Raw genomic sequence first — 18,738 nt, 5'->3', positions numbered from 1 at the left:
AAAAAAAAAAAAAAAAAAATACTGTGGAATCAGACCCTGCATTCTAAGTGACCTAGATTATTTTGCTTAGGTTACTGTTCTTGAGGTTTACATTGAATTCTAATATCCACATGTATATATATGTAAGAGAGGAACAGGAGAGAGAAAAGATAAACTCTGCACACCATACAATTTATTGTTAGTTTAAGCCAGATTTCATTTTATGTTAAAGACAATGTAGGGTTCAAATTAAATGTTAATAATACCAGTTCATAAAGTTCTGAATTAATAGACCAAATAAATCTGAGTATCAAATACATGAGCTTTTCCAATAATAGACAATGGCATGAGCCATGTACCTTTTTCCCAAGGTATCAGTTATCTGGCTTTAATTGTGAATCCCATCAGTAAACAAATATGGCCCGGTTGTGGGGGGTGTCCTCATTCTCAAAATATGTGTATCCATCTATTGTTGTTTGCTTGCTCTCATATTACTAAGATTATCTCTAGCCTGCAGTTTCTGTCAAGAAATATTTTTAAAGAACTCGGTCTCTTTTGTGAGGGGTGCTTTAGTTAAAACTGAGTAGTAACATAATCTGTAAAATCTAGTCACTGAACACTCCTAAATTCTGATACATCACAGTGTTCTATAAGCAAACAAGAGAGAATGGGTGCCACTGTCACCACTCATGGAGTGACTTCCTCTTTATTTCAGGATACAACACATTCTGTTTGTGACAGGACCATCTGAAACAAGGACAGAGTAAAGTAACTAGTGTCAGTGCATAAGATTTGTGTAACCAACACAGCAAGTAAGATACAAATACTAATTAAACACAGTTTCCTTTTGTTAAATGAGTATAAGCATAAATTCTAATGTTGTCTTCCCATACCCCAGCACCACAGTAGATGCTCTGGTACCCAAATTTGGAGCCCATTAGAAATTCTAGAGCCTCCTACAGGGGGATTGCTGACTCCTGGAAGGAATCATAAAATACATAGTGAGCACTCATCTACCTTCCTCTCCATGATCAAAAGCTTCCATATAGCACTATACTGCAGAGAGGCCTTGTTACTTCTTTAAACTATATAATTTTCAGAAAAAGTTACCTTTTTAAAGATTAAAAGATTCAGTTACTCAAGGGGATGGGAATCTGTGTATACAAGAGGAAGTAATGTTGAACATTTGTGTTTTGTGTTTCTTTTGGTGTCCTGTATTATTAGGTCAGGATTTATCTTGAAGCACGTTCCCCCAACCTCACAAAAGATTGATGAAAAAAATCAAAATACTATGTAAAGACAAGTATTTTGAGCCACTCCCCTGCCAAGTTAGTTAATCAATGAACTATAAGCTGACCCATTTGCAGAAAAAAAATTCTTAAGAACAGTTTTGAGCTCAGTGGAAGCATACTTTTTCATATTATTTAGTAAAATGTACCCAGTGGCATGGTCCCTGAAGATTCATTGTTGGATTTTCCCAAATTATCTAATTTTTCTGAGTATGTTCATTCTCCTGGGAAGCTGTATTAACTTTTATGTTCAGAAAACATTTAAGAAACTTCAGATGACTGTCACTTGTAAGTACCAGGAAATAGAAAACATTACATTTTTAATGTTTCTATGTTATATATACTTAGAAATGAAGATGATTTTTGTCTCCTTCACAAAAGCAAAACTCCCAAATGCTAATTTTTCAAGCTGAAATGCAAGTAAATATATGATTTAAAAATATGAAGTATTAATGCTTAGTAAGTAAATATATTATGGTCATAATTTTAATTGATGCAGTGGTTATCATCGTAATCAAGTATGGTTTTATATTAATAGGAAACTTAAAATATAAAGTTTGAATAGAAACAAATTGTGTGTGTGTGTGTGTGTGTGTGTGTGTGTGTGTGTGTGTGTGTACACATTCATGGGCACAAGTTATTTGATAAGAAGCCATAGAATGGGAAGATGGGTATGAGTATAAATATATGTCTGGGTATTATACAGATAAAAAATAATTTAAAACTGTCTCAACTGAAGAAAGACCCCATACCATGTAGTTGCATTACCAGTATAAACTAAAAGGAAATATCAGTACTGTAAAGTCATTATTTTCTCTAATAATTGAGGAAAGTAAGACACAAGGATGTTAAATAACGTCAAATTGATAATATAAGAAAATGAGTATTTTTTGCCCTGAATTTAATTATACCAGATATTTAGTTTAATACTATATTTCCTCATGGAATATTTCATTTTCTAAGTGGAAATAAATTTGGCCACTAATTTTAGTTTTGTTTCTTTCCACATATATGAAGAAAAATGAATATCCTGATGTTCCTTGGCCATTAAGATTTCGTATTCTGCATGAAATTGCACTAGGTGTAAATGACCTGCACAATATGAATCCTCCTCTACTTCATCATGACCTGAAGACTCAGAATATCTTATTGGATAATGAATTTCACGTTAAGGTAGTTACTTTTTTTTAAAAAAAAAGCTTATCTGCATCCTTGTGTTTAATAGTTTTAAAGACTTTTTAGTTATTTCTTCTATCTTACCAATTTAATATCTCTGCCTTTTCCATAGCCCCTAATTCACTGCCACTTCTTCCTGCTGCAGTGAGTTAGTTATTCCTAGACTACAGACATTGGTAAAATTATGGTTCAAAATACAGTTATTCTGTTCTTAATTTAAATTGTCCATTATACCTTTGTTAACTTTTTATTTTGAAATTATTATAGATTCATAGATGGTTGCAAAGATAATACAAAGGAGTCCCATGTACCCTTCACCCAATTTCTGCCAGTGGTTACATCACATATAATTATAGTACTATTTCAAGACCAGGAATTTGTCAGTGGTACAATGCATGTATATAGTTCTGTATCACTTTATCATGTGTAAATTTGTGTAACCACCACAGCAATCAAGATATAGCACGACTCTATCACAAGAAAGATATCACTTATGCTACCCCTTTATAGTCATACCTTCTCCCCTCCATCATACCTAACTACTGTCAACCACTAACCTGTCTTCCATCTCTATAATTTTGTCATTTCGAGAATACTATATGAATGGAATCATACAGTGTGTGATATTGTGAGACTGCTTTGTTCACTTAGCATAATGCCTTTGAGATCCATTTAAGTTGTTGCTTGTGTCAACAGTTGGTTTCTTTTTCATTGGTGAATAGTATTCCATGGTATGGGTGTACAAAAGTTGTTTAACCATTCAGCTGTTGAGAGATATTTTGGTTATTTTTAGTCTTTGGCAATTACAATAAAGCTCCTATGAACAGTCCTGTGCAACTTTTTGAACAAACGTAAGTTTTCATTCCTCCTAGATGAATGCCCAAGAGTGTAACTGCTCGGTCATATGGTAAGCATATGTTTAGCTTTTTAAGAAACTACCTAGCTACTTTCCACAGTGGCTGTACCGTTGTATGTTCCACCGGCAATGTATATAAGACCCAGCTTTTCTGCACCCTCACCAGCATTTGGTATTATCATAGTTTTTTATTCTAGCATTCTAATAGATGTATAGTGATATAGCACCATGGTCTTAATTTTCATTTTCCTATAATGTTGAATATTGTTATTTATTTATTTGCCATCTCTATATCCTTTTCAGTGAAACATCTCTTCATATCTTAAGACCATTTTCTACTTGGATTCTTTGCTTTTATACTATTGGGTTTTAAGAGTTCTATATAATTTTTAGATATAAGTCCTTAATCAGATATGTAGTTTGCAAAAATTTTCTGCCAATCCAAAGTTTGTTCTTTTCATCCTTTTAACAGGGTCTTTCACAGAGCAAAAGTTGTAATTTATTTCTTTTATGATCATGCTTTTGCTGTCATGTCTAAGCACTCTTCACAAAGCCACAGGTATTGCAGATTTACTTCTATGTTATCTTCTAAAAGTTCCATAGATTTATGTTTTACATTTAAATCTGTGATCTGTGATCTGTTTTGAATTAATTTTTTGCATAAAGCTTAAGATTTAGATACCTAAAGGCACCAGAGGAGTAGTGATTTCAGTTACCCTATATGTAACTGATGACAGCAAATAAAAAGCAGTTGCTGAGAAATTAATACTAAATGTAACTCACTTTATTTTTACATAGTATTTTGCTACACTTCAAATAATATACATAATTGAAGATTATTATAAGTATCCAAAAATGTTCAAATAAGTAATAAGGAAGTTGGAACAATAGAAAAATAAATATAAAAAGTGTGAGAAAAGTTAAGTGAAAAAATAAACCTTTATTGAAGGCACTCCCTCTGCCTAGAATAAAATGGAAGGTAAAGGAAGAGAGAAGCAAGCTGCTGCCTCAATACTACTTAAAAAAAAGAGACAAATCTATTACATCAGTTATAGAACCATACAGGTAGAAGTGACCTATTCTAGTCCCCTAATCAGCTGGTCCTCTGAATCCTCACTACAACAATCCCTCATCTCCCAAGGCAGTTACCCTGTGACAAGAGAGTGTTTAAGCTCCGTAACTGAATGACTGTGACATTTTTTTATGCGATCAGTCAAAACTCCTTCTCTGTTGCTTCCACTCATCGGTCCTAGTGATAAAGTGAGTTCAAAGTCCAATTTTATTTCCACCTGACAGTCCTTCTGAGATTTGAAGTTAGCTATAATCCCCTTACTTCTCACATACACTTTTCCCTTATACACATCTTTAGTTTCTTCAGCCAATTTCCTTATTACATAGGTTTTAATCCCAGGTGCTATCTAGATGCATCTGTGTTTAAATCTCTCTTAAATTTTGATCCTCAAAACTAATCAAAGTACCCATATATACCTAACACAAGTTTGTGTGGCCAACACATTAGTGAGGTCAAACAAACCAAAATGTCAGAGTTTGGAGCAGAGAAAGGTTCATTGCAGGGCCAAGCAAGGAGAAGAGGTAGCTCATGCTGAAAAAACCCTAACTACCCAAAGGGTTTCAGCAAAGCATTTTTAAAGGCAAGGTGAGGAAGGGACACACCTTGGGTATGTGGTCAGCTCTTGCACAAATTCTCTGATTGGTTGATGGTGGTCAATCCTTAGGTGCTAGAAGGTCTGGGGATTACGTGCCCATGATCATCAAGTAGTTAATTTCTTCCATTTGTTGGTGGTTTTAGCATCTGAAAAACTCAGGAAATATGCATCAGATACTATTATCTAGGTACTTTAGAGAAGAGCTAAAGCAGTAGATATGTGGGGGGAGGTCTGTCCCAGGAAGGCCTCATAGGGTCCTGGTCAGTTACACCCTTGATGTGGTGTGATAAATGTAGAATCGTCCTTAAATACTTTACTTCGTATTCATAGTTCCTTACTAATTCGTCTTTTGGGGGGCAGTCCTATAACAACATTCAAGTTGGGCTCAGTGTCAACAAGAAACACTGAGAGGTTTTCTTTCTTTTTTTTTTTTAATGTATTGTTAATTAAGTCATGTCTCCTTGTCATGTACTTCACAGGATATTTTCTGGACATCATCAAAGTTTATCTTGTTAGATTTGGGTGATAACTTCAGCTCTTAAGACCTCTTTGAACGTTTTTTCTGTAGCCCAAGGATTTTTAACTTTGTCCTCCAGCTTTGTGTCATCTTCAAATTTAATTAGCTGCTTTTTTGTATCTTCAAGTCATGATTAACTATTAAGCAGTACAGAGCTCAAATCAGAGCTACACAACATGGTCTGAAAACCTCCTTTCAGGTCAATATCAATCCTTTTATTAATTAGGGCTTTTGGAGAATAAGCATTCATTTTGTTTGGAATATTCCTAAAAGAGCTGTTATACAGCCCATATTTCTCCATTTTTTCCCATTAGAATATTACAAAAGTCCTTGCTTGACTGCTTTCCCAGGTGTCCTTGTTACCAAGTCCAAGTTCATACTGCTCACTGCAGGACAGGGCCAGTAAATCAACAGACGAGGTGTTGGGGCAAGGAATAGCAACTTTATTCAGAAAGCCGGTAGACCAAGAAGATGGTGGACTAGTGTCCCAAAGAACCACCTTACCCCAGCTAGAATTCAGACTAAAAGGGGAGAGGGTGTGGTTGGTTGTTGCAAATTTCTTGGACTCCTTTGTTTTTGCAGCAGTCCATGTAGGTCAGATCTTGATGTTCCTGTAAACGTCCAACAAGACAAATGTAATTGTCTGTTCTGTAACTTTTTATCTCTGTATGAATAGAAAAGTGTTATACCCTTAAAGGTCAGAGCCTTGAGAATGGGCTGTCTTGTATATTTCAGGCTATAGGCAACATTCTTAACTTGTAGCAAAAGCAATAGAATACAAAGGTTAAAGTAAAAGAAACAGATCCAATATGGAGTCGGATTTATTCTTCCTTGTTACATACTCATGACTTACTCCCTTTCCTTTTCTTCCTTATTATCAGAGTGGCTTTCCCTGACAACCTGCCTAGTTCCTCTGTATCCTCATACCTTGATTAATGCTTCTCCATAGTATTTTTCACCATCTTACAGAACATTTTTATTAATATGTTTATTGACCGTCTTCCCCAATTATAATATAATAAGCTTCACAAAGACTAAAATGTAGTCTGTTTTATTCACTGCCACCTGCTTAGCATATGCCGTATAGAAGCATTCAATAAGTAGTTGTTGAATGAACAAATGAATGAATTCCAGATTTTCTATATATACCTGATAGGTCTGATAATTTAATAGTCAAGGATATTATTAAAGTACCTCAGAATGTTTTATAATATACAAACTGTTTTAACGTTTACTCTTTGACAGTAGTACTACTGACAAAAAAGGAAATGAAGTCTGTCATTCCTTTATTAAGTATTTGTGGAGCAACAGTGTTGTGCTAGACATCCCAAGTACTTGGGATATGTCGCATGAGGTCTGAAATTGATCACTGGGCTAATATAATTTTTCATTAGTTCTTTCTGGCTCTTTTATCAATTACTCATAAAGTAACCCTTTCATTAAATTTTTAAACCTGGGATTAAGGGTAGTCTCTGCCAATATATAGATTTGCAAAATCAATATTATTTTCCCTTTTTAAAAATCAGAATGACATTTGCTTTTCTCGTATCCTGTAATACCTTTCCATCACCATGGAGGTATTTGCGAGTATTCTAACTAAACCTGAAATATATGTAAAATGACCTGAGATTTGTACTTTATAAACTTTTCAACCTCCTTGGACTTTATTTTCTTCATCTCAGTCCAGAAACTATTCTTGATACAGAAAACAGAAGCAAAGTAATAGGTGATGATGATCCCTACTTTCTCTTTTTCATTGATCAGTAGGGTAGCCATGGTCTTTCTTTGAAATAAATAGAATTTAAAATAGTTTGGCTTTGTGTGTTTTTCTAAACTTTTATTAGCTTTAGCACATACAAAACTGTGACCTTTCTAATACTATTCTTATAAATTATGATACTCTTTTATATGCATCCTGTGTGTCTCTACTTTTTATTTTATAAATGTCCCTTAAAAGTCAAAGTTTATCAGTGACTCATGAAAAAGTAACAGTTACCTGATCTACCTATCTTCTTGGAAGGGCCTTTAAATGAAGTGCAAAAAATCTTTTAAAATACTTAATGAAATTAAATGGAAACACACCTTGCTACAGTTTTTTGAAGTAAATTTTTTGAAGTAAAATACTGGAATGCTAACCAGAAACATAGTATCTAAAAGAAAAACATATACTACCAATTAAGATCAACCAGGACTTTTCTACTTTAAAAAGAATACATTCAATTTGTTTATCTGCTGGTCAGTATCAATTAGTGCACCTTAAATACAAATGAACCTGTGGTAGGCTTATTTGAAATAAATGTTTATATGTACCATGTTTGATTTCTCAGCTATTCTGTCCATCATGTGTGGAACTTCTAAGAATACTTAAAGTTATTCCTCATAGCTTCTTACTGATAACTTTATAAATTTACAGACATGGAGAGTGTTATATAAATGCAAATAGCTATTCTGGTAGGGTAATAAGATTATGGATGATTTTTATGAATAGTGTGTTTTAATTTCCTCTAGTTTTTTAATCTTTTTTTAAATTGAAGTATAGTTAATTTACAATATTATGTTAGTTTCAGGTGTACAGCAAAGTGATCCAGTTTTATATATTTTTCAGATTATTTTCCTTTATAGGTTATTTTGAGATACTAAATATAGTTTCCTGTGCTAATACAGTAAATTCTTGTTGCTTTTATCATCTTTTTTAGCTAAAAAGAACCTTTACCTTTGAAATGCATGTTAAGATCTTGTATAGAATAGAAAAATTCCTATTCTCTGTCTTCATTGCTGAATGATACCAGGACCCTCAAGAAATCATGGAACTTGTATTCCTCTCATCATATTCTTCACTTTTTTTTCTTCTCTGGAAGATCCAGATTTAATGAATCGTGTCTTTGGTATATGGTGTTTGTAATAGAGAAGGGGGACAAATATGGTTCCATGTGAAAGCCAAACTAAATTAGCTGATAAAGGGAATTCTGATTAAGTTTTCTACGTGAGATTTAAAAACATAGATGAAGACCTTAGGTGAAGTAAAAGGAGCACATAAGGAAGCAAGCTCAGAATACATTTTCTCCAGCACTGTATTCAAACCAGTATTTAGCCCAGTAGTTTGCAATTTGTGGGTCAGATATAAGATGGACCACATCCCAGTTTGTTTTTTTTTTTTAACAGTTTTCACTGTGGCAGAGAAATAAACTTTGCTTCTCATAGTAATGCTTATTATCCTAGCAGATGTGCAGCTGGAGGACTGTTTTTGCTTTTAGAGAATGAGTGGGAGGAATAAGGGTTTGTAGTGGCAAGTAGAAGTAAGTAGGATATACGGTTCCCCAGAGTCTTAATACCACCTCAAAGTGTATTAAAGGCCCTGAAACTATGTACTGTGCTTATTAGTATTGTATGAATAAGAGCAATCTTTAGAGGCTTATTCCCATGTACAAGACATTAATAATACTAACACACAGGGGTCATTTACTACGTGTCAGATACTGTTCTGAGTGCTTCACTTAGAATAACTAGTTTAATATCCTCAGTACAACCCTGTGTTATGTTATTATCCCCAGTTTAAAGATGGGTAATCTGAGGCACAGAGAAATTAGAAAACTTGTCCAAGGTTGTACAGCTAATTAAGGGGTAGAAGTGGAATGTAAATCTAAGTAATCAAGGCTCTAGAACCCATGTTCCAGAACACATATTATATTGCCTTTAGAAATCAATCCAGCTTATCTTCATGTAGTGGCACCATGTTTCCTCTTGGTCTTTTCTAATTATTTTTCTTAGACTTACCCTTTTATTATGATACTGTATGGAAGATTCATATAGGCTACCCCCTCCCTTTTTGGAGTGGGGCCATAATTTTTTTTAATCTCAAATTCATCTAAACACTAAATAACTTATTTCTTCTCTTAAAGCTAGTGAACATTTTAAGAGTTAAATGATTGAACCACAAATGGTGTGCTGGATAGAGCTCGAGCTATTCCACTCTGTTGACTCCTAAATTGTGCCGTGTGAAGGTCTAAGTGATTTAAATGTCTTCAGAGTTTTCCTATACTATTTTGTTCACTAAATATTGTTTCTGTTCTTACATTTTTGTCTCCCTTTTAAAAAAAAATTGGAACGTTTTAAATACTTAGTTATAAGATATTGTGTATTGATAGCATCTGCACAAAATTTACAAGTGAAGTAAAACTGTAAAGGACATATCAAAAGTACAGAATGTTTGTCACTGATAATGCTTTAGGCACTCCTTGTCATGGACATAAATATGTTTTTTTACTCTTTTTTTTTTTTTTTTTTTTGGTGGTACGCCGGCCTCTCACTGTCGTGGCCTTTCCCCTTGCAGAGCACAGGCTCCGGACGCGCAGGCCCAGCGGCCATGGCTCACGTGCCCAGCCGCTCCGCGGCACGTGGGATCCTCCCGGACCGGGGCACGAACCCGCGTCCCCCGCATCAGCAGGAGGACTCTCAACCACTGCGCCACCAGGGAAGCCCATAAATATGTTTTATATGCTAACTATACTATTGTTAACAGATATTCTTTTAGTGGTAGGCATAAATCATATAATAATGAGTTATACTATATTGGAATTTTACTTATTTCAAAATTTAAGGATACTATTTTTAGCACATTATAAATAAGAACATATAAACCTGAGTTGTAAACAATACCCAGTGACAATCGTATTAGATATGACTAGTTTAGCAGTTTTGTGAGGTATAGGTAAATTTTGAAAGCACATGATATAAAGCTACTTGTCACAAAAAGTGAAGTGTATATACTCATTCAGAATAAAAGGCAAAAATACTCCTGTTTAAGTTTTCAAAACTTAGTCTCTTTTAAAATGTGTAATATTATGCTGAACTTCAAGTCAGTTTATATTGCTTTTAGAGTTGTTGGGTTCAGCACTATGGAATCCAATTTGTTAAGAAACTAATAGACTATTATAGAAATAAAATATTAATATATATAGCATTTACTCTGGTCTCATGTCTAAATATAATAAATATAAACAAAAACAATTCTTGAATTTTTTTAAAGAGAAAATTTAAAAATTCAATTACTCTTTTCCCTTCCAGATTGCAGATCTTGGCTTATCAAAATGGCGCATGATGTCCCTCTCACAATCACGAAGTAGTAAATCTGCACCAGAAGGAGGGACAATTATCTATATGCCACCTGAAAACTATGAACCTGGACAAAAATCAAGGGCTACTATCAAGCATGATATATACAGGTACAGCATGTTACTTTTGCTCAGAGTTAACCTTGTCTAAAAAACAAGATTAATCAATCCGAATTTTGAAGCTACATTTTAAAAGTATGATTTTTATGCTTCTCTCATAAGTGTGGTGAAAATAAATTAGAGACAGTGGTTAATGTTTTTCATATTAAAGATGCCTTGCTTTGAGAGTTCCCTGGTGGCCTAGTGGTTAGGATCCTGGTTTTCACTGCCGTGGCCCAGGTTCAGTCCCTGGTCAGGGAACTGAGATCCCACAAGCTGTGTGGTGCAGCCAAAAAAAAAAATTAAAAATTAAAAATATGAAAATAAAGATGCCTTGCTTTTTTTTTTTAATATTTATTTACTTATTTATTTGGTTGCGGCGGTGGGCTCCTTAGTTGCGACACATGGGCTCCTGGGTTGCAGCATGCAGGCTCCTTAGTTGCAGAATGCATGTGGGATCTGGTTCTCTGACCAGGGATCAAACTCGGACCCCCTGCATTGGGAGCATGGAGTCTTAACCACTGCGCCACCAGGGAAGTCCTGATGCCTCGCCTTAAGCTACTTTTACATCCTTAAAAATTATTAAAGCATATCTTGTTGTCCTATCAATTTATAATATTCAAGGGTTTTTATCATATGTGACCTTGATAGGTGGAGGGAAACAGTGCAGTTAACATTTAACACTACCAAAAGAGACAGTACTTACACCAGAAAAAGAGTCAATAGAATAGGGCTACATGAGACAGCCTTTTTTATTGCTCTTTATTTTGTGTGAATAATAGAATCATGTAATTAAAGGGCATAGCTTATCTAGGTGTTAAAGAATCATCCACAAGTTATCCTTGCCTATAACTTCAAGTTCTTATTACAGTAATTTCCTAATTTTTCAAATTGAATTAATTCCCTTTCAAAACAAAACTATATGAATATTCATCATCTTGATTCTATATAGTGATTCTTTAAGCAGCATTTCACTACATTATTACTTTAAAAAATGGTACCTCACAGTCAGCTTTTAAAATCAGTACCATTTTAGTTTATTATGAATAGTTTATAAAGTACTATATGTATATTTTTATCTTAAACAGCTATGCAGTTATCACATGGGAAGTCTTATCTAGAAAACAGCCTTTTGAAGGTAAGTGTACTTTGACTTCCTTATTCTAGGTGACATCGTATTGGTAAGTCATACTCAGAACTATCTGAATAAAGATCACTTATTTTAAATCTGCCTAACAGTCATTTTGTGGAAAACACACTAGAAAAACAACAGTTTATCATTGTGAATCCACTGTATGTTGGAAAGTACTGGATTAAGGATCAGAAAAATGTGTAGATTCTTCTTGTTCTGATAGTAATTAACTCTATTATAAGCCACTAAATCTCTTAAGTCCTCATTTTTTTATCTGCAAAATAAGAATTTTGAATTCTTATTTCTAAGATTCATTCCAGCTATAAAATCATTTGTATGAAAATTTCAGTAGTGCTTCTTCTAAAGACCAGCAAATACTGAAGAATACTTTAAAAATTTTCTGATAATATTGTCTCTTTCTTTATTTTGAGGTTCATTTAGGTCAGTTTGCTGTGTAACAACCTCAGAATCTCAGTAGTTTACAAACTAAACATTTATTTTTCATTCACATTGGGTTATTAGTTGCTGTGGCCCTTCTTGGCTCTGCTAGGTTCTGCTCAGCTCTGCTGAGCTCTGTTTTACTCTGCTCTCTTCATACTCCATTGGCCAAATCAAATCACATGGCCAAGCCCAGAATTAAAGAGGTGAAGATATAAACTCCTCCCACAAGAGGCAGCAAGTCTGGCAATAGCTGGGATCTAAATATTCCTTTGACAGAAAGGGAAGTAATGAATTATTCCTAAGATTTTAAGATTCCCTCATGTTCATTTGGTTGGCTTTAGAATGTATTTAATATATTAAATCATAATATATTTCTAATGAATGAAATATTTGTTTTGACAGAAGTCACCAATCCTTTGCAGATTATGTATAGTGTGTCACAAGGACATCGACCTGACACTAATGAAGAAAGTTTGCCATTTGATATACCTCATCGAGCACTTATGATCTCTCTAATAGAAAGTGGATGGGCACAAAATCCAGATGAAAGACCGTCTTTCTTAAGTTAGTGTACAGTTTTAATCTGGGCCTTTTGAATTACAAAAATAATAAATACGCTGTAAATAAAATATTCCTTGAACAACTACGAAAGTCAGCTGAGAAGCTCAAAAGTTTTTTTTTCTAATTCAAAGTTGTTTTTATTTTATGAGATGAGATTGAAGTGGTAAGGAGAGGCTGTTGACTATCATCATAAAAAGGTTAGAAATTTATTCCAAGTACAATGGAAAGCCATTAAAGTGAGTTTTTCGGGGAAATAACATGATTAAATTTAAGTTTAGGAGATATCACTCACTGCTATGTATAAAATTGATTGGAGAAGGGCAAGAGTAGAATTTCCAGACCAATCCTGGAGATCGAAAAATCAGATAGAATTAAGATTTATTTCAGAAGTAGAATGAATCATCACCTAAATGTAAACATAGAAGAAAAACTTCATGATCTTGGGTTAAGCAAAGAGCTCTTATATATGACATCAGAAACAAGACCTATTAAAAAAATTCTTTGATAATTGAACTTCAAAAAAATTGAAAAATTTTACACTTCAGAAGATGCTATAGAAAATGAAAAGACAAGCTGTAGACTGGGAATCTTCTTTCCAACTAAAAAAAAAACCAAATATATTTTCCATTCAAAACTTATGTCTAGTGCTCATCAGCATTGTATTTTAAAAAAATCAAAAGTTGCTATAATAATGGATTAACATCTTATCTCTTATCTCCCAGAACCATGTAATAGGGTGTGTGTGTGTGTGTGTGTGTGTGTATGTATGTGTATATATATGTACATATATGTATGTATATATTGGCTTGGCCAAAAAGTTTGTTTGGCTTCTTCTATAAGATCTTACAAAACCCTGTACGAACTTTTTGGCCATCCCAATACATATCTCCTTTGTCCCCAGTGCCACTTCCAAACTATAATTTCTTCTCCATTCCCTAAAGACTCTAGCTCTTCTGAAGATCATGCCATTAGGCAGTACTTCTCTACAAACTTCCTGGTTTTTCCCTATTGTTCATTGCAGAACAATGGCTTTTGGCTTACTTACTTCTACATCCTGCATTGATCAGTGCTGCTGAATATTTGAGAGGAGCGCTCTGTGGATCTCTGGAGTTCTCTGTCTGTGTACTTCTCCTCTTTGGTGCTCTGTCCTATAAACTCTATCTGCCTCCGTCTACCCTAACTCCCAGCCCTGTCTCTTCAACTCTGAGCTTCCTCTGGGCCCCGCCTTACTTCCCTACCCTGTAGTATAGCTGGAAACTCTCCCAAGGCAGTAAGCTTGGGTAGTCAGGCTGTCATAAAGCTGACCTCAGTTGTTTCCTATCACTTAGAGATCACTGTCCTTTGTTGCCTGATATCTAGTGTCTTGAAAACCACTGTTTCATGCATTTTGTCTGGCTAATGGTTGTTTAAGGCAGGAGGGTGAATTGGTCCTTGTTTCTTCATCTTGGCCAGAAATGGAATTCATTGGTTTCTCTTTAAATTAATGGCTAAAACTAGGCACTAAACTCTACTTAGCAATTCTGTTATGTTTCTCAAATACATCTATTATTCCATTCTCATATATCACCTGTTCTTAAGTTGTGGTGCAGGGACCTCTGGAGGTGGGGTTGGTTCCTGAGACTTTTATAAGTGGTTCACAAAATCAAAACTTTTCAAAATAATAAATATTAAGGTATTATTTTCCCTTTTTACTCTCATCCTCTGGAAAAATCTTTCCATAGACTAAATTAAATATGATGATATCATTGCTCCAATGGATAATGGAATGTGTTTTCATATACTCTGATGTGTTAAAATTTTCTGTTTTAATCTAATGTAGTAAATATCAATAGATATGACCAACATACACAAAAGCTCTTAATAATTTTGAAGAGTTCTGAGACCCAAAAGTTTGCAAATTACAGACTTAGATGATCATCTTGTACTACTGTAGGAGATGCGTAAGTCCCATACTTCATGTTTCCAAAGTGAAGATGAAATTCCATTTCAATCCCTAAGAAGGAAAGCATGGGAGGAACATTTCTAGTCCTATCTGCCCCTCAGCACTCCTCCTCCTCATTTGTTAGTTTTAGAGAAAAAGCAAGCATACTTATCTAGTCCCTTCTCAGTTTTCTCCTCCTTTTAGAAGTAAGCTTGTCTAAAGGATGCACACATTTTGTGCTTCCCCATATGGAAGCAGGTGAGGCCTGTAGCTGAGTGAGTAAAACTGTCAACTGAAGGGACAAAGTGTTACTAAGCCCATATGCTACAGATCTAAAAAGGGACAGATTCCAATTAGCTTTATCAGTAATAAAGGTGATGTTTTGATCATCATCTCTCATTATTATGTGGCTTTTCTTAATAGATTCTGAACTTAGGAAGACAAGACAGGGGTAATGCATATTGTACCTTATCTTCCCTTCTTAAACCTCCTACACCCTATGTTCTGTATTTCTTTTGAGCATTGAGAAAGTAGAAACCATGAGAGAGAACTCCCTCGTAGTTCCACTACCAGATCTATAAACTTAGTTGTACTTGACGTGTCTTTCCTGCTTTATCTCTTTTACAGTGGGAAAAAAGTGTTCTTACACAATTGTAAACAGTATTACTTGTGCTCTGGATGCCATTCCCTTACTCTCTCCAGCATTCTGTTCTTTATATTCTCTCTCTGCTCTTGCATTGCCAATCTCTGCCTGTCTACTGGATCGTTCTTCTGTCATACAGATCTATGCTATTATTATATCCTGTCTTTATATAGGAAAAAAATTCTTGACCCCATATCATCCTTCAGCTACCACCTCATTTTTCTACTCCCATTTAGATCTAAACACCTTGTAGGAATTGTCCATACTTATTGTCTCTACTTCTTCACCTCTAATTCAATTTTTAACAAACTTACATCAGTCTTCTGTTTTCATATCTCCACTAAAGCTGCGTTTGTTCAAGTTACCAAGGATGGCAATTTTGGAAAATACTGCTTATCTTACTTGGCCTCTCAGCAGATTAGATATGGCTGACTCTTCCCTCCTTGAAACGTTCCCTCTGATACCTTCCAAGACACAAGAGACCATACTCCCTATTATCCTCTCTTCCTCTACCTCTTTTTTTCTTCCTCTTCTCAATTTCTAACTGTTGGAATGCCTCAGAGCTCTAATATGGGTCCTTTACTGTTTGCCATCTGTACTTTCCCCCTAGATGATCCAGACCAGATCATGGCTTTTATACCATCTATATGTTAGTGATGCTCAGTTTTATATCTAGAGCCCTGGCCTCTCCCTTAAGCAACAGGTCCATATATTATTGTAGTAATAGTGGTAATTATGATTGTTTCTACTCATTGGCTATTATGAATCATGCTGCTATGACTGTTCATGTGCAAGTCTGTGTGTGAACATATATGTTTTCATTTCTCTCAGGTAACTACCTGAGTGGAATTGCTTGGTTGTATGGTTGTATGGGGACTAGTGCCTGTGTTCTGGTGGATGAGGCTGGATCTTGTCTTTCTGGTGGGCAGGTCCACGTCTAGTGGTGTGTTTTGGTGTGTCTGTGGACTCATTATTATTTGAGGCAGCCTCTGTGCTAATGGGTGGGGTTGTGTTCCTGTCTTGCTAGTTGTTTGGCATAGAATGTCCAGCACTGTAGCTTGGTAGTCATTGAGTGAAGCTGGGTGCCGGTGTTCAGATGGAGATCTCTGGGAGATTTTTGCCATTTGATATTATGTGGAGCTGGGAGGTCTCTTGTGGACCAGTGTCCTGAAGTTGGCTCTCCCACCTCAGAGGCACAGCACTGACTCCTGGCTGCAGCACCAAGAGCCTTTCATCCACACAGCTCACAAGAAAAGGGAGAAAAATTAGAAAGAAAGAATTAGTAGCAGTACAAAGAAAGGAGGGAGGGAGGGAGGAAGGAAGGAAGAAAGGAATAAAAAAGAAAGAAGATAAAGTAAAATGAAATAAAATAAGATAAAATATAATAAAGTTATTAAAATAAAAAAAATTATTAAGAGAAAAAAAAACGGACGGATACAACCCTAGGACAAATGGTGGAAGCAAAGCTATACAGACAAAATCTCACACAGAAGCATACACATACACACTCACAAAAAGAGGAAAAGTGGAAAAAATCATAAATCATGCTCTCAAAGTCCGCCTCCTGAATTTGGGATGATTGGTTGTCTAAAGGAGGGAAGGAAGGAAACAAAGAATGAAGATAAAGTAAAATAAAATAAAGTTATTAAAATAAAAAGTAATTATTAAGAATAAAATTAAAAAAAAAAAACAGACGGATAGAACCCTAGGACAAATGGTGGAAGCAAGCTATACAGGCAAAATCTCACAGAGAAGCATACACATACACACTCACAAAAAGAGGTAAAGGGGAAAAAAATGATAAATCTTGCTCTCAAAGTCCACCTCCTCAATTTGGAATGATTCGTTTTCTATTCATGTATTCCACAGATGCAGGGTACATCAAGTTGATTGTGGAGCTTTAATCCGCTGCTTCTGAGGCTGCTGGGAGAGATTTCCCTTTCTCTTCTTTGTTCTCACAGCTCCCAGGTGCTCATGTTTGGATTTGGCCCCGCATCTACATGTAGGTCGCCGGAGGACATCTGTTCTTCGCTCAGACAGGACGGGGTTAAAGGAGGAGCTGATTCGGGGGCTCTGGCTCTCTCAGGCCGGGGGGAGGGAGGGGCACCGAGGGCAGGGCGAGCCTGTGGCGCCACAGGCCGACGTGACGTTGCACCAGCCTGAGGCGCGCCGTGCGTTCTCCTGGGAAGTTGTCCCTGGATCCCGGGAACCTGGCAGTGGCGGGCTGCACAGGCTCCCCGGAAGAGGGGTGTGGATGGTGACCTGTGCTCACACACAGGCTTCTTGGTGGCGGCAGCAACAGCCTTAGCGTCTCATGCCCGTCTCTGGGTTCCGCGCTTTCATCTGCGGCTCGCGCCCGTCTCTGGAGCTCCTTTAAGCAGCACTCTTAATCCCCGCACCAGGAAACAAAGAGGGAAGAAAAAGTCTCTTGCCTCTTCGGCAGCTCCAGACTTTGCCCCAGACTCCCTCCAGGCCAGCCGTGGCATGCTAAATCCCTGCAGGCTGTGTTCACGCAGCCAAACCCAGTCCTCTCCCTGCACTCCAACCAAAGCCCGAGCCTCAGCTCCCAGCCCCACCCACCCCGGCCGGGGAGAAGAGAAACCTCTCGGGCTGGTTAGTGCCAGTCGGCACCGATCTTCTGTGCGGAAATCTCTCCACTTTGCCCCCCGCACCCCTGTTGCTGTGCTCTCCTCCGTGGCTCCGAAGGTTTCCCCCTCCGCCACCCACAGTCTCTGCCCTCGAAGGGGCTTCCTAGTGTGTGGAAACCTTTCCTCCTTCACAGCTCCCTCCCACTGGTGCAGGTCCTGTTCCTATCCTTTTGTCTCTGTTTATTCTTTTTTCTTGTGCCCTACCCAGGTACGTGGGGGGTTTCTTGCCTTTTGGGAGGTCTGAGGTCTTCTGCCAGCGTTCAGTAGGTGTTCTGTAGGAGTTGTTCCACGTGTAGATGTATTTCTGGTGTATCTGTGGGGAGGAAGGTGATCTCCCCATCTTACCATTCCACCATATTCCCGGAAGCCCTTTGGCAACTTTTAAAAGTGAAAAAGACAACTGCGGTTGAACACAAAAGGAAAAAATGGGACTTCCCTGTTGGCGCAGTGGTTGAGAGTCCGCCTGCTGATGCAGGGGACATGGGTTCGTGCCCCGGTCTGGGTAGATCCCACATGCCATGGAGTGGCTGGTCCTGTGAGGCATGGCCACTGAGCCTGCGCATTCGGTGCCTGTGCTCCACAATGGGAGAGGTCACAACAGTGAGAGGCCCACGTACTGCAAAAAAAAAACAAAAAACAAAAAACTCTAGAATGGATGAATAGCAGAATAACTGAGGCAGAAGAATGGATAAGTGACC

At 36.7% G+C, this 18,738-nt stretch overlaps 1 protein-coding gene across 3 annotated transcripts; it reads left to right on the top strand.

Moving 5' to 3' along the window:
• Positions 1-671: 671 nt before the first annotated feature.
• LOC113616696 (receptor-interacting serine/threonine-protein kinase 2-like) lies at positions 672-12,920 on the top strand. 3 transcript variants are annotated; one of them, XR_003431389.1, is made up of 6 exons: positions 1,527-2,441; positions 3,317-3,351; positions 3,773-3,859; positions 10,549-10,706; positions 11,783-11,832; positions 12,670-12,920. XR_003431389.1 is itself a non-coding variant. In XM_027100096.1 (5 exons), exons 2-5 carry the CDS (start codon positions 2,370-2,372, stop codon positions 12,834-12,836), a joined length of 447 nt encoding a protein of 148 aa, XP_026955897.1. In that variant the 5' UTR covers positions 672-791; positions 2,286-2,369; the 3' UTR covers positions 12,837-12,920. The 3 variants fall into 3 exon arrangements, 2 of the variants coding, with proteins under 2 accessions (XP_026955897.1, XP_026955895.1); XM_027100096.1 differs by lacking the exons at positions 3,317-3,351; positions 3,773-3,859 and adding an exon at positions 672-791 and having other exon boundaries at positions 2,286-2,441; XM_027100094.1 differs by lacking the exons at positions 3,317-3,351; positions 3,773-3,859 and having other exon boundaries at positions 1,531-2,441.
• Positions 12,921-18,738: the final 5,818 nt, after the last annotated feature.

This window comes from Aethalodelphis obliquidens, unplaced genomic scaffold (genome assembly GCF_003676395.1).
Source record: "Aethalodelphis obliquidens isolate GAN/ISIS:26980383/991018 unplaced genomic scaffold, ASM367639v1 scaffold359, whole genome shotgun sequence".
Lineage (NCBI taxonomy): Eukaryota > Metazoa > Chordata > Mammalia > Artiodactyla > Delphinidae > Aethalodelphis > Aethalodelphis obliquidens.
The sequence above is the reverse complement of the archived record's forward strand: the minus strand, read 5'-3'. Positions and strand labels throughout refer to the sequence as shown.

Coding starts and splice junctions, on each gene's coding strand:
- LOC113616696 (XM_027100094.1), top strand. CDS start 2,280: ATGAAGAAAAATGAATATCCTGATGTTCCTTGGCCATTAAGATTTCGT. Junction 10,707..11,782: donor ATCAAGCATGATATATACAG/GTACAGCATGTT, acceptor TATCTTAAACAG/CTATGCAGTTATCACATGGG. Junction 11,833..12,669: donor TAGAAAACAGCCTTTTGAAG/GTAAGTGTACTT, acceptor TTGTTTTGACAG/AAGTCACCAATCCTTTGCAG.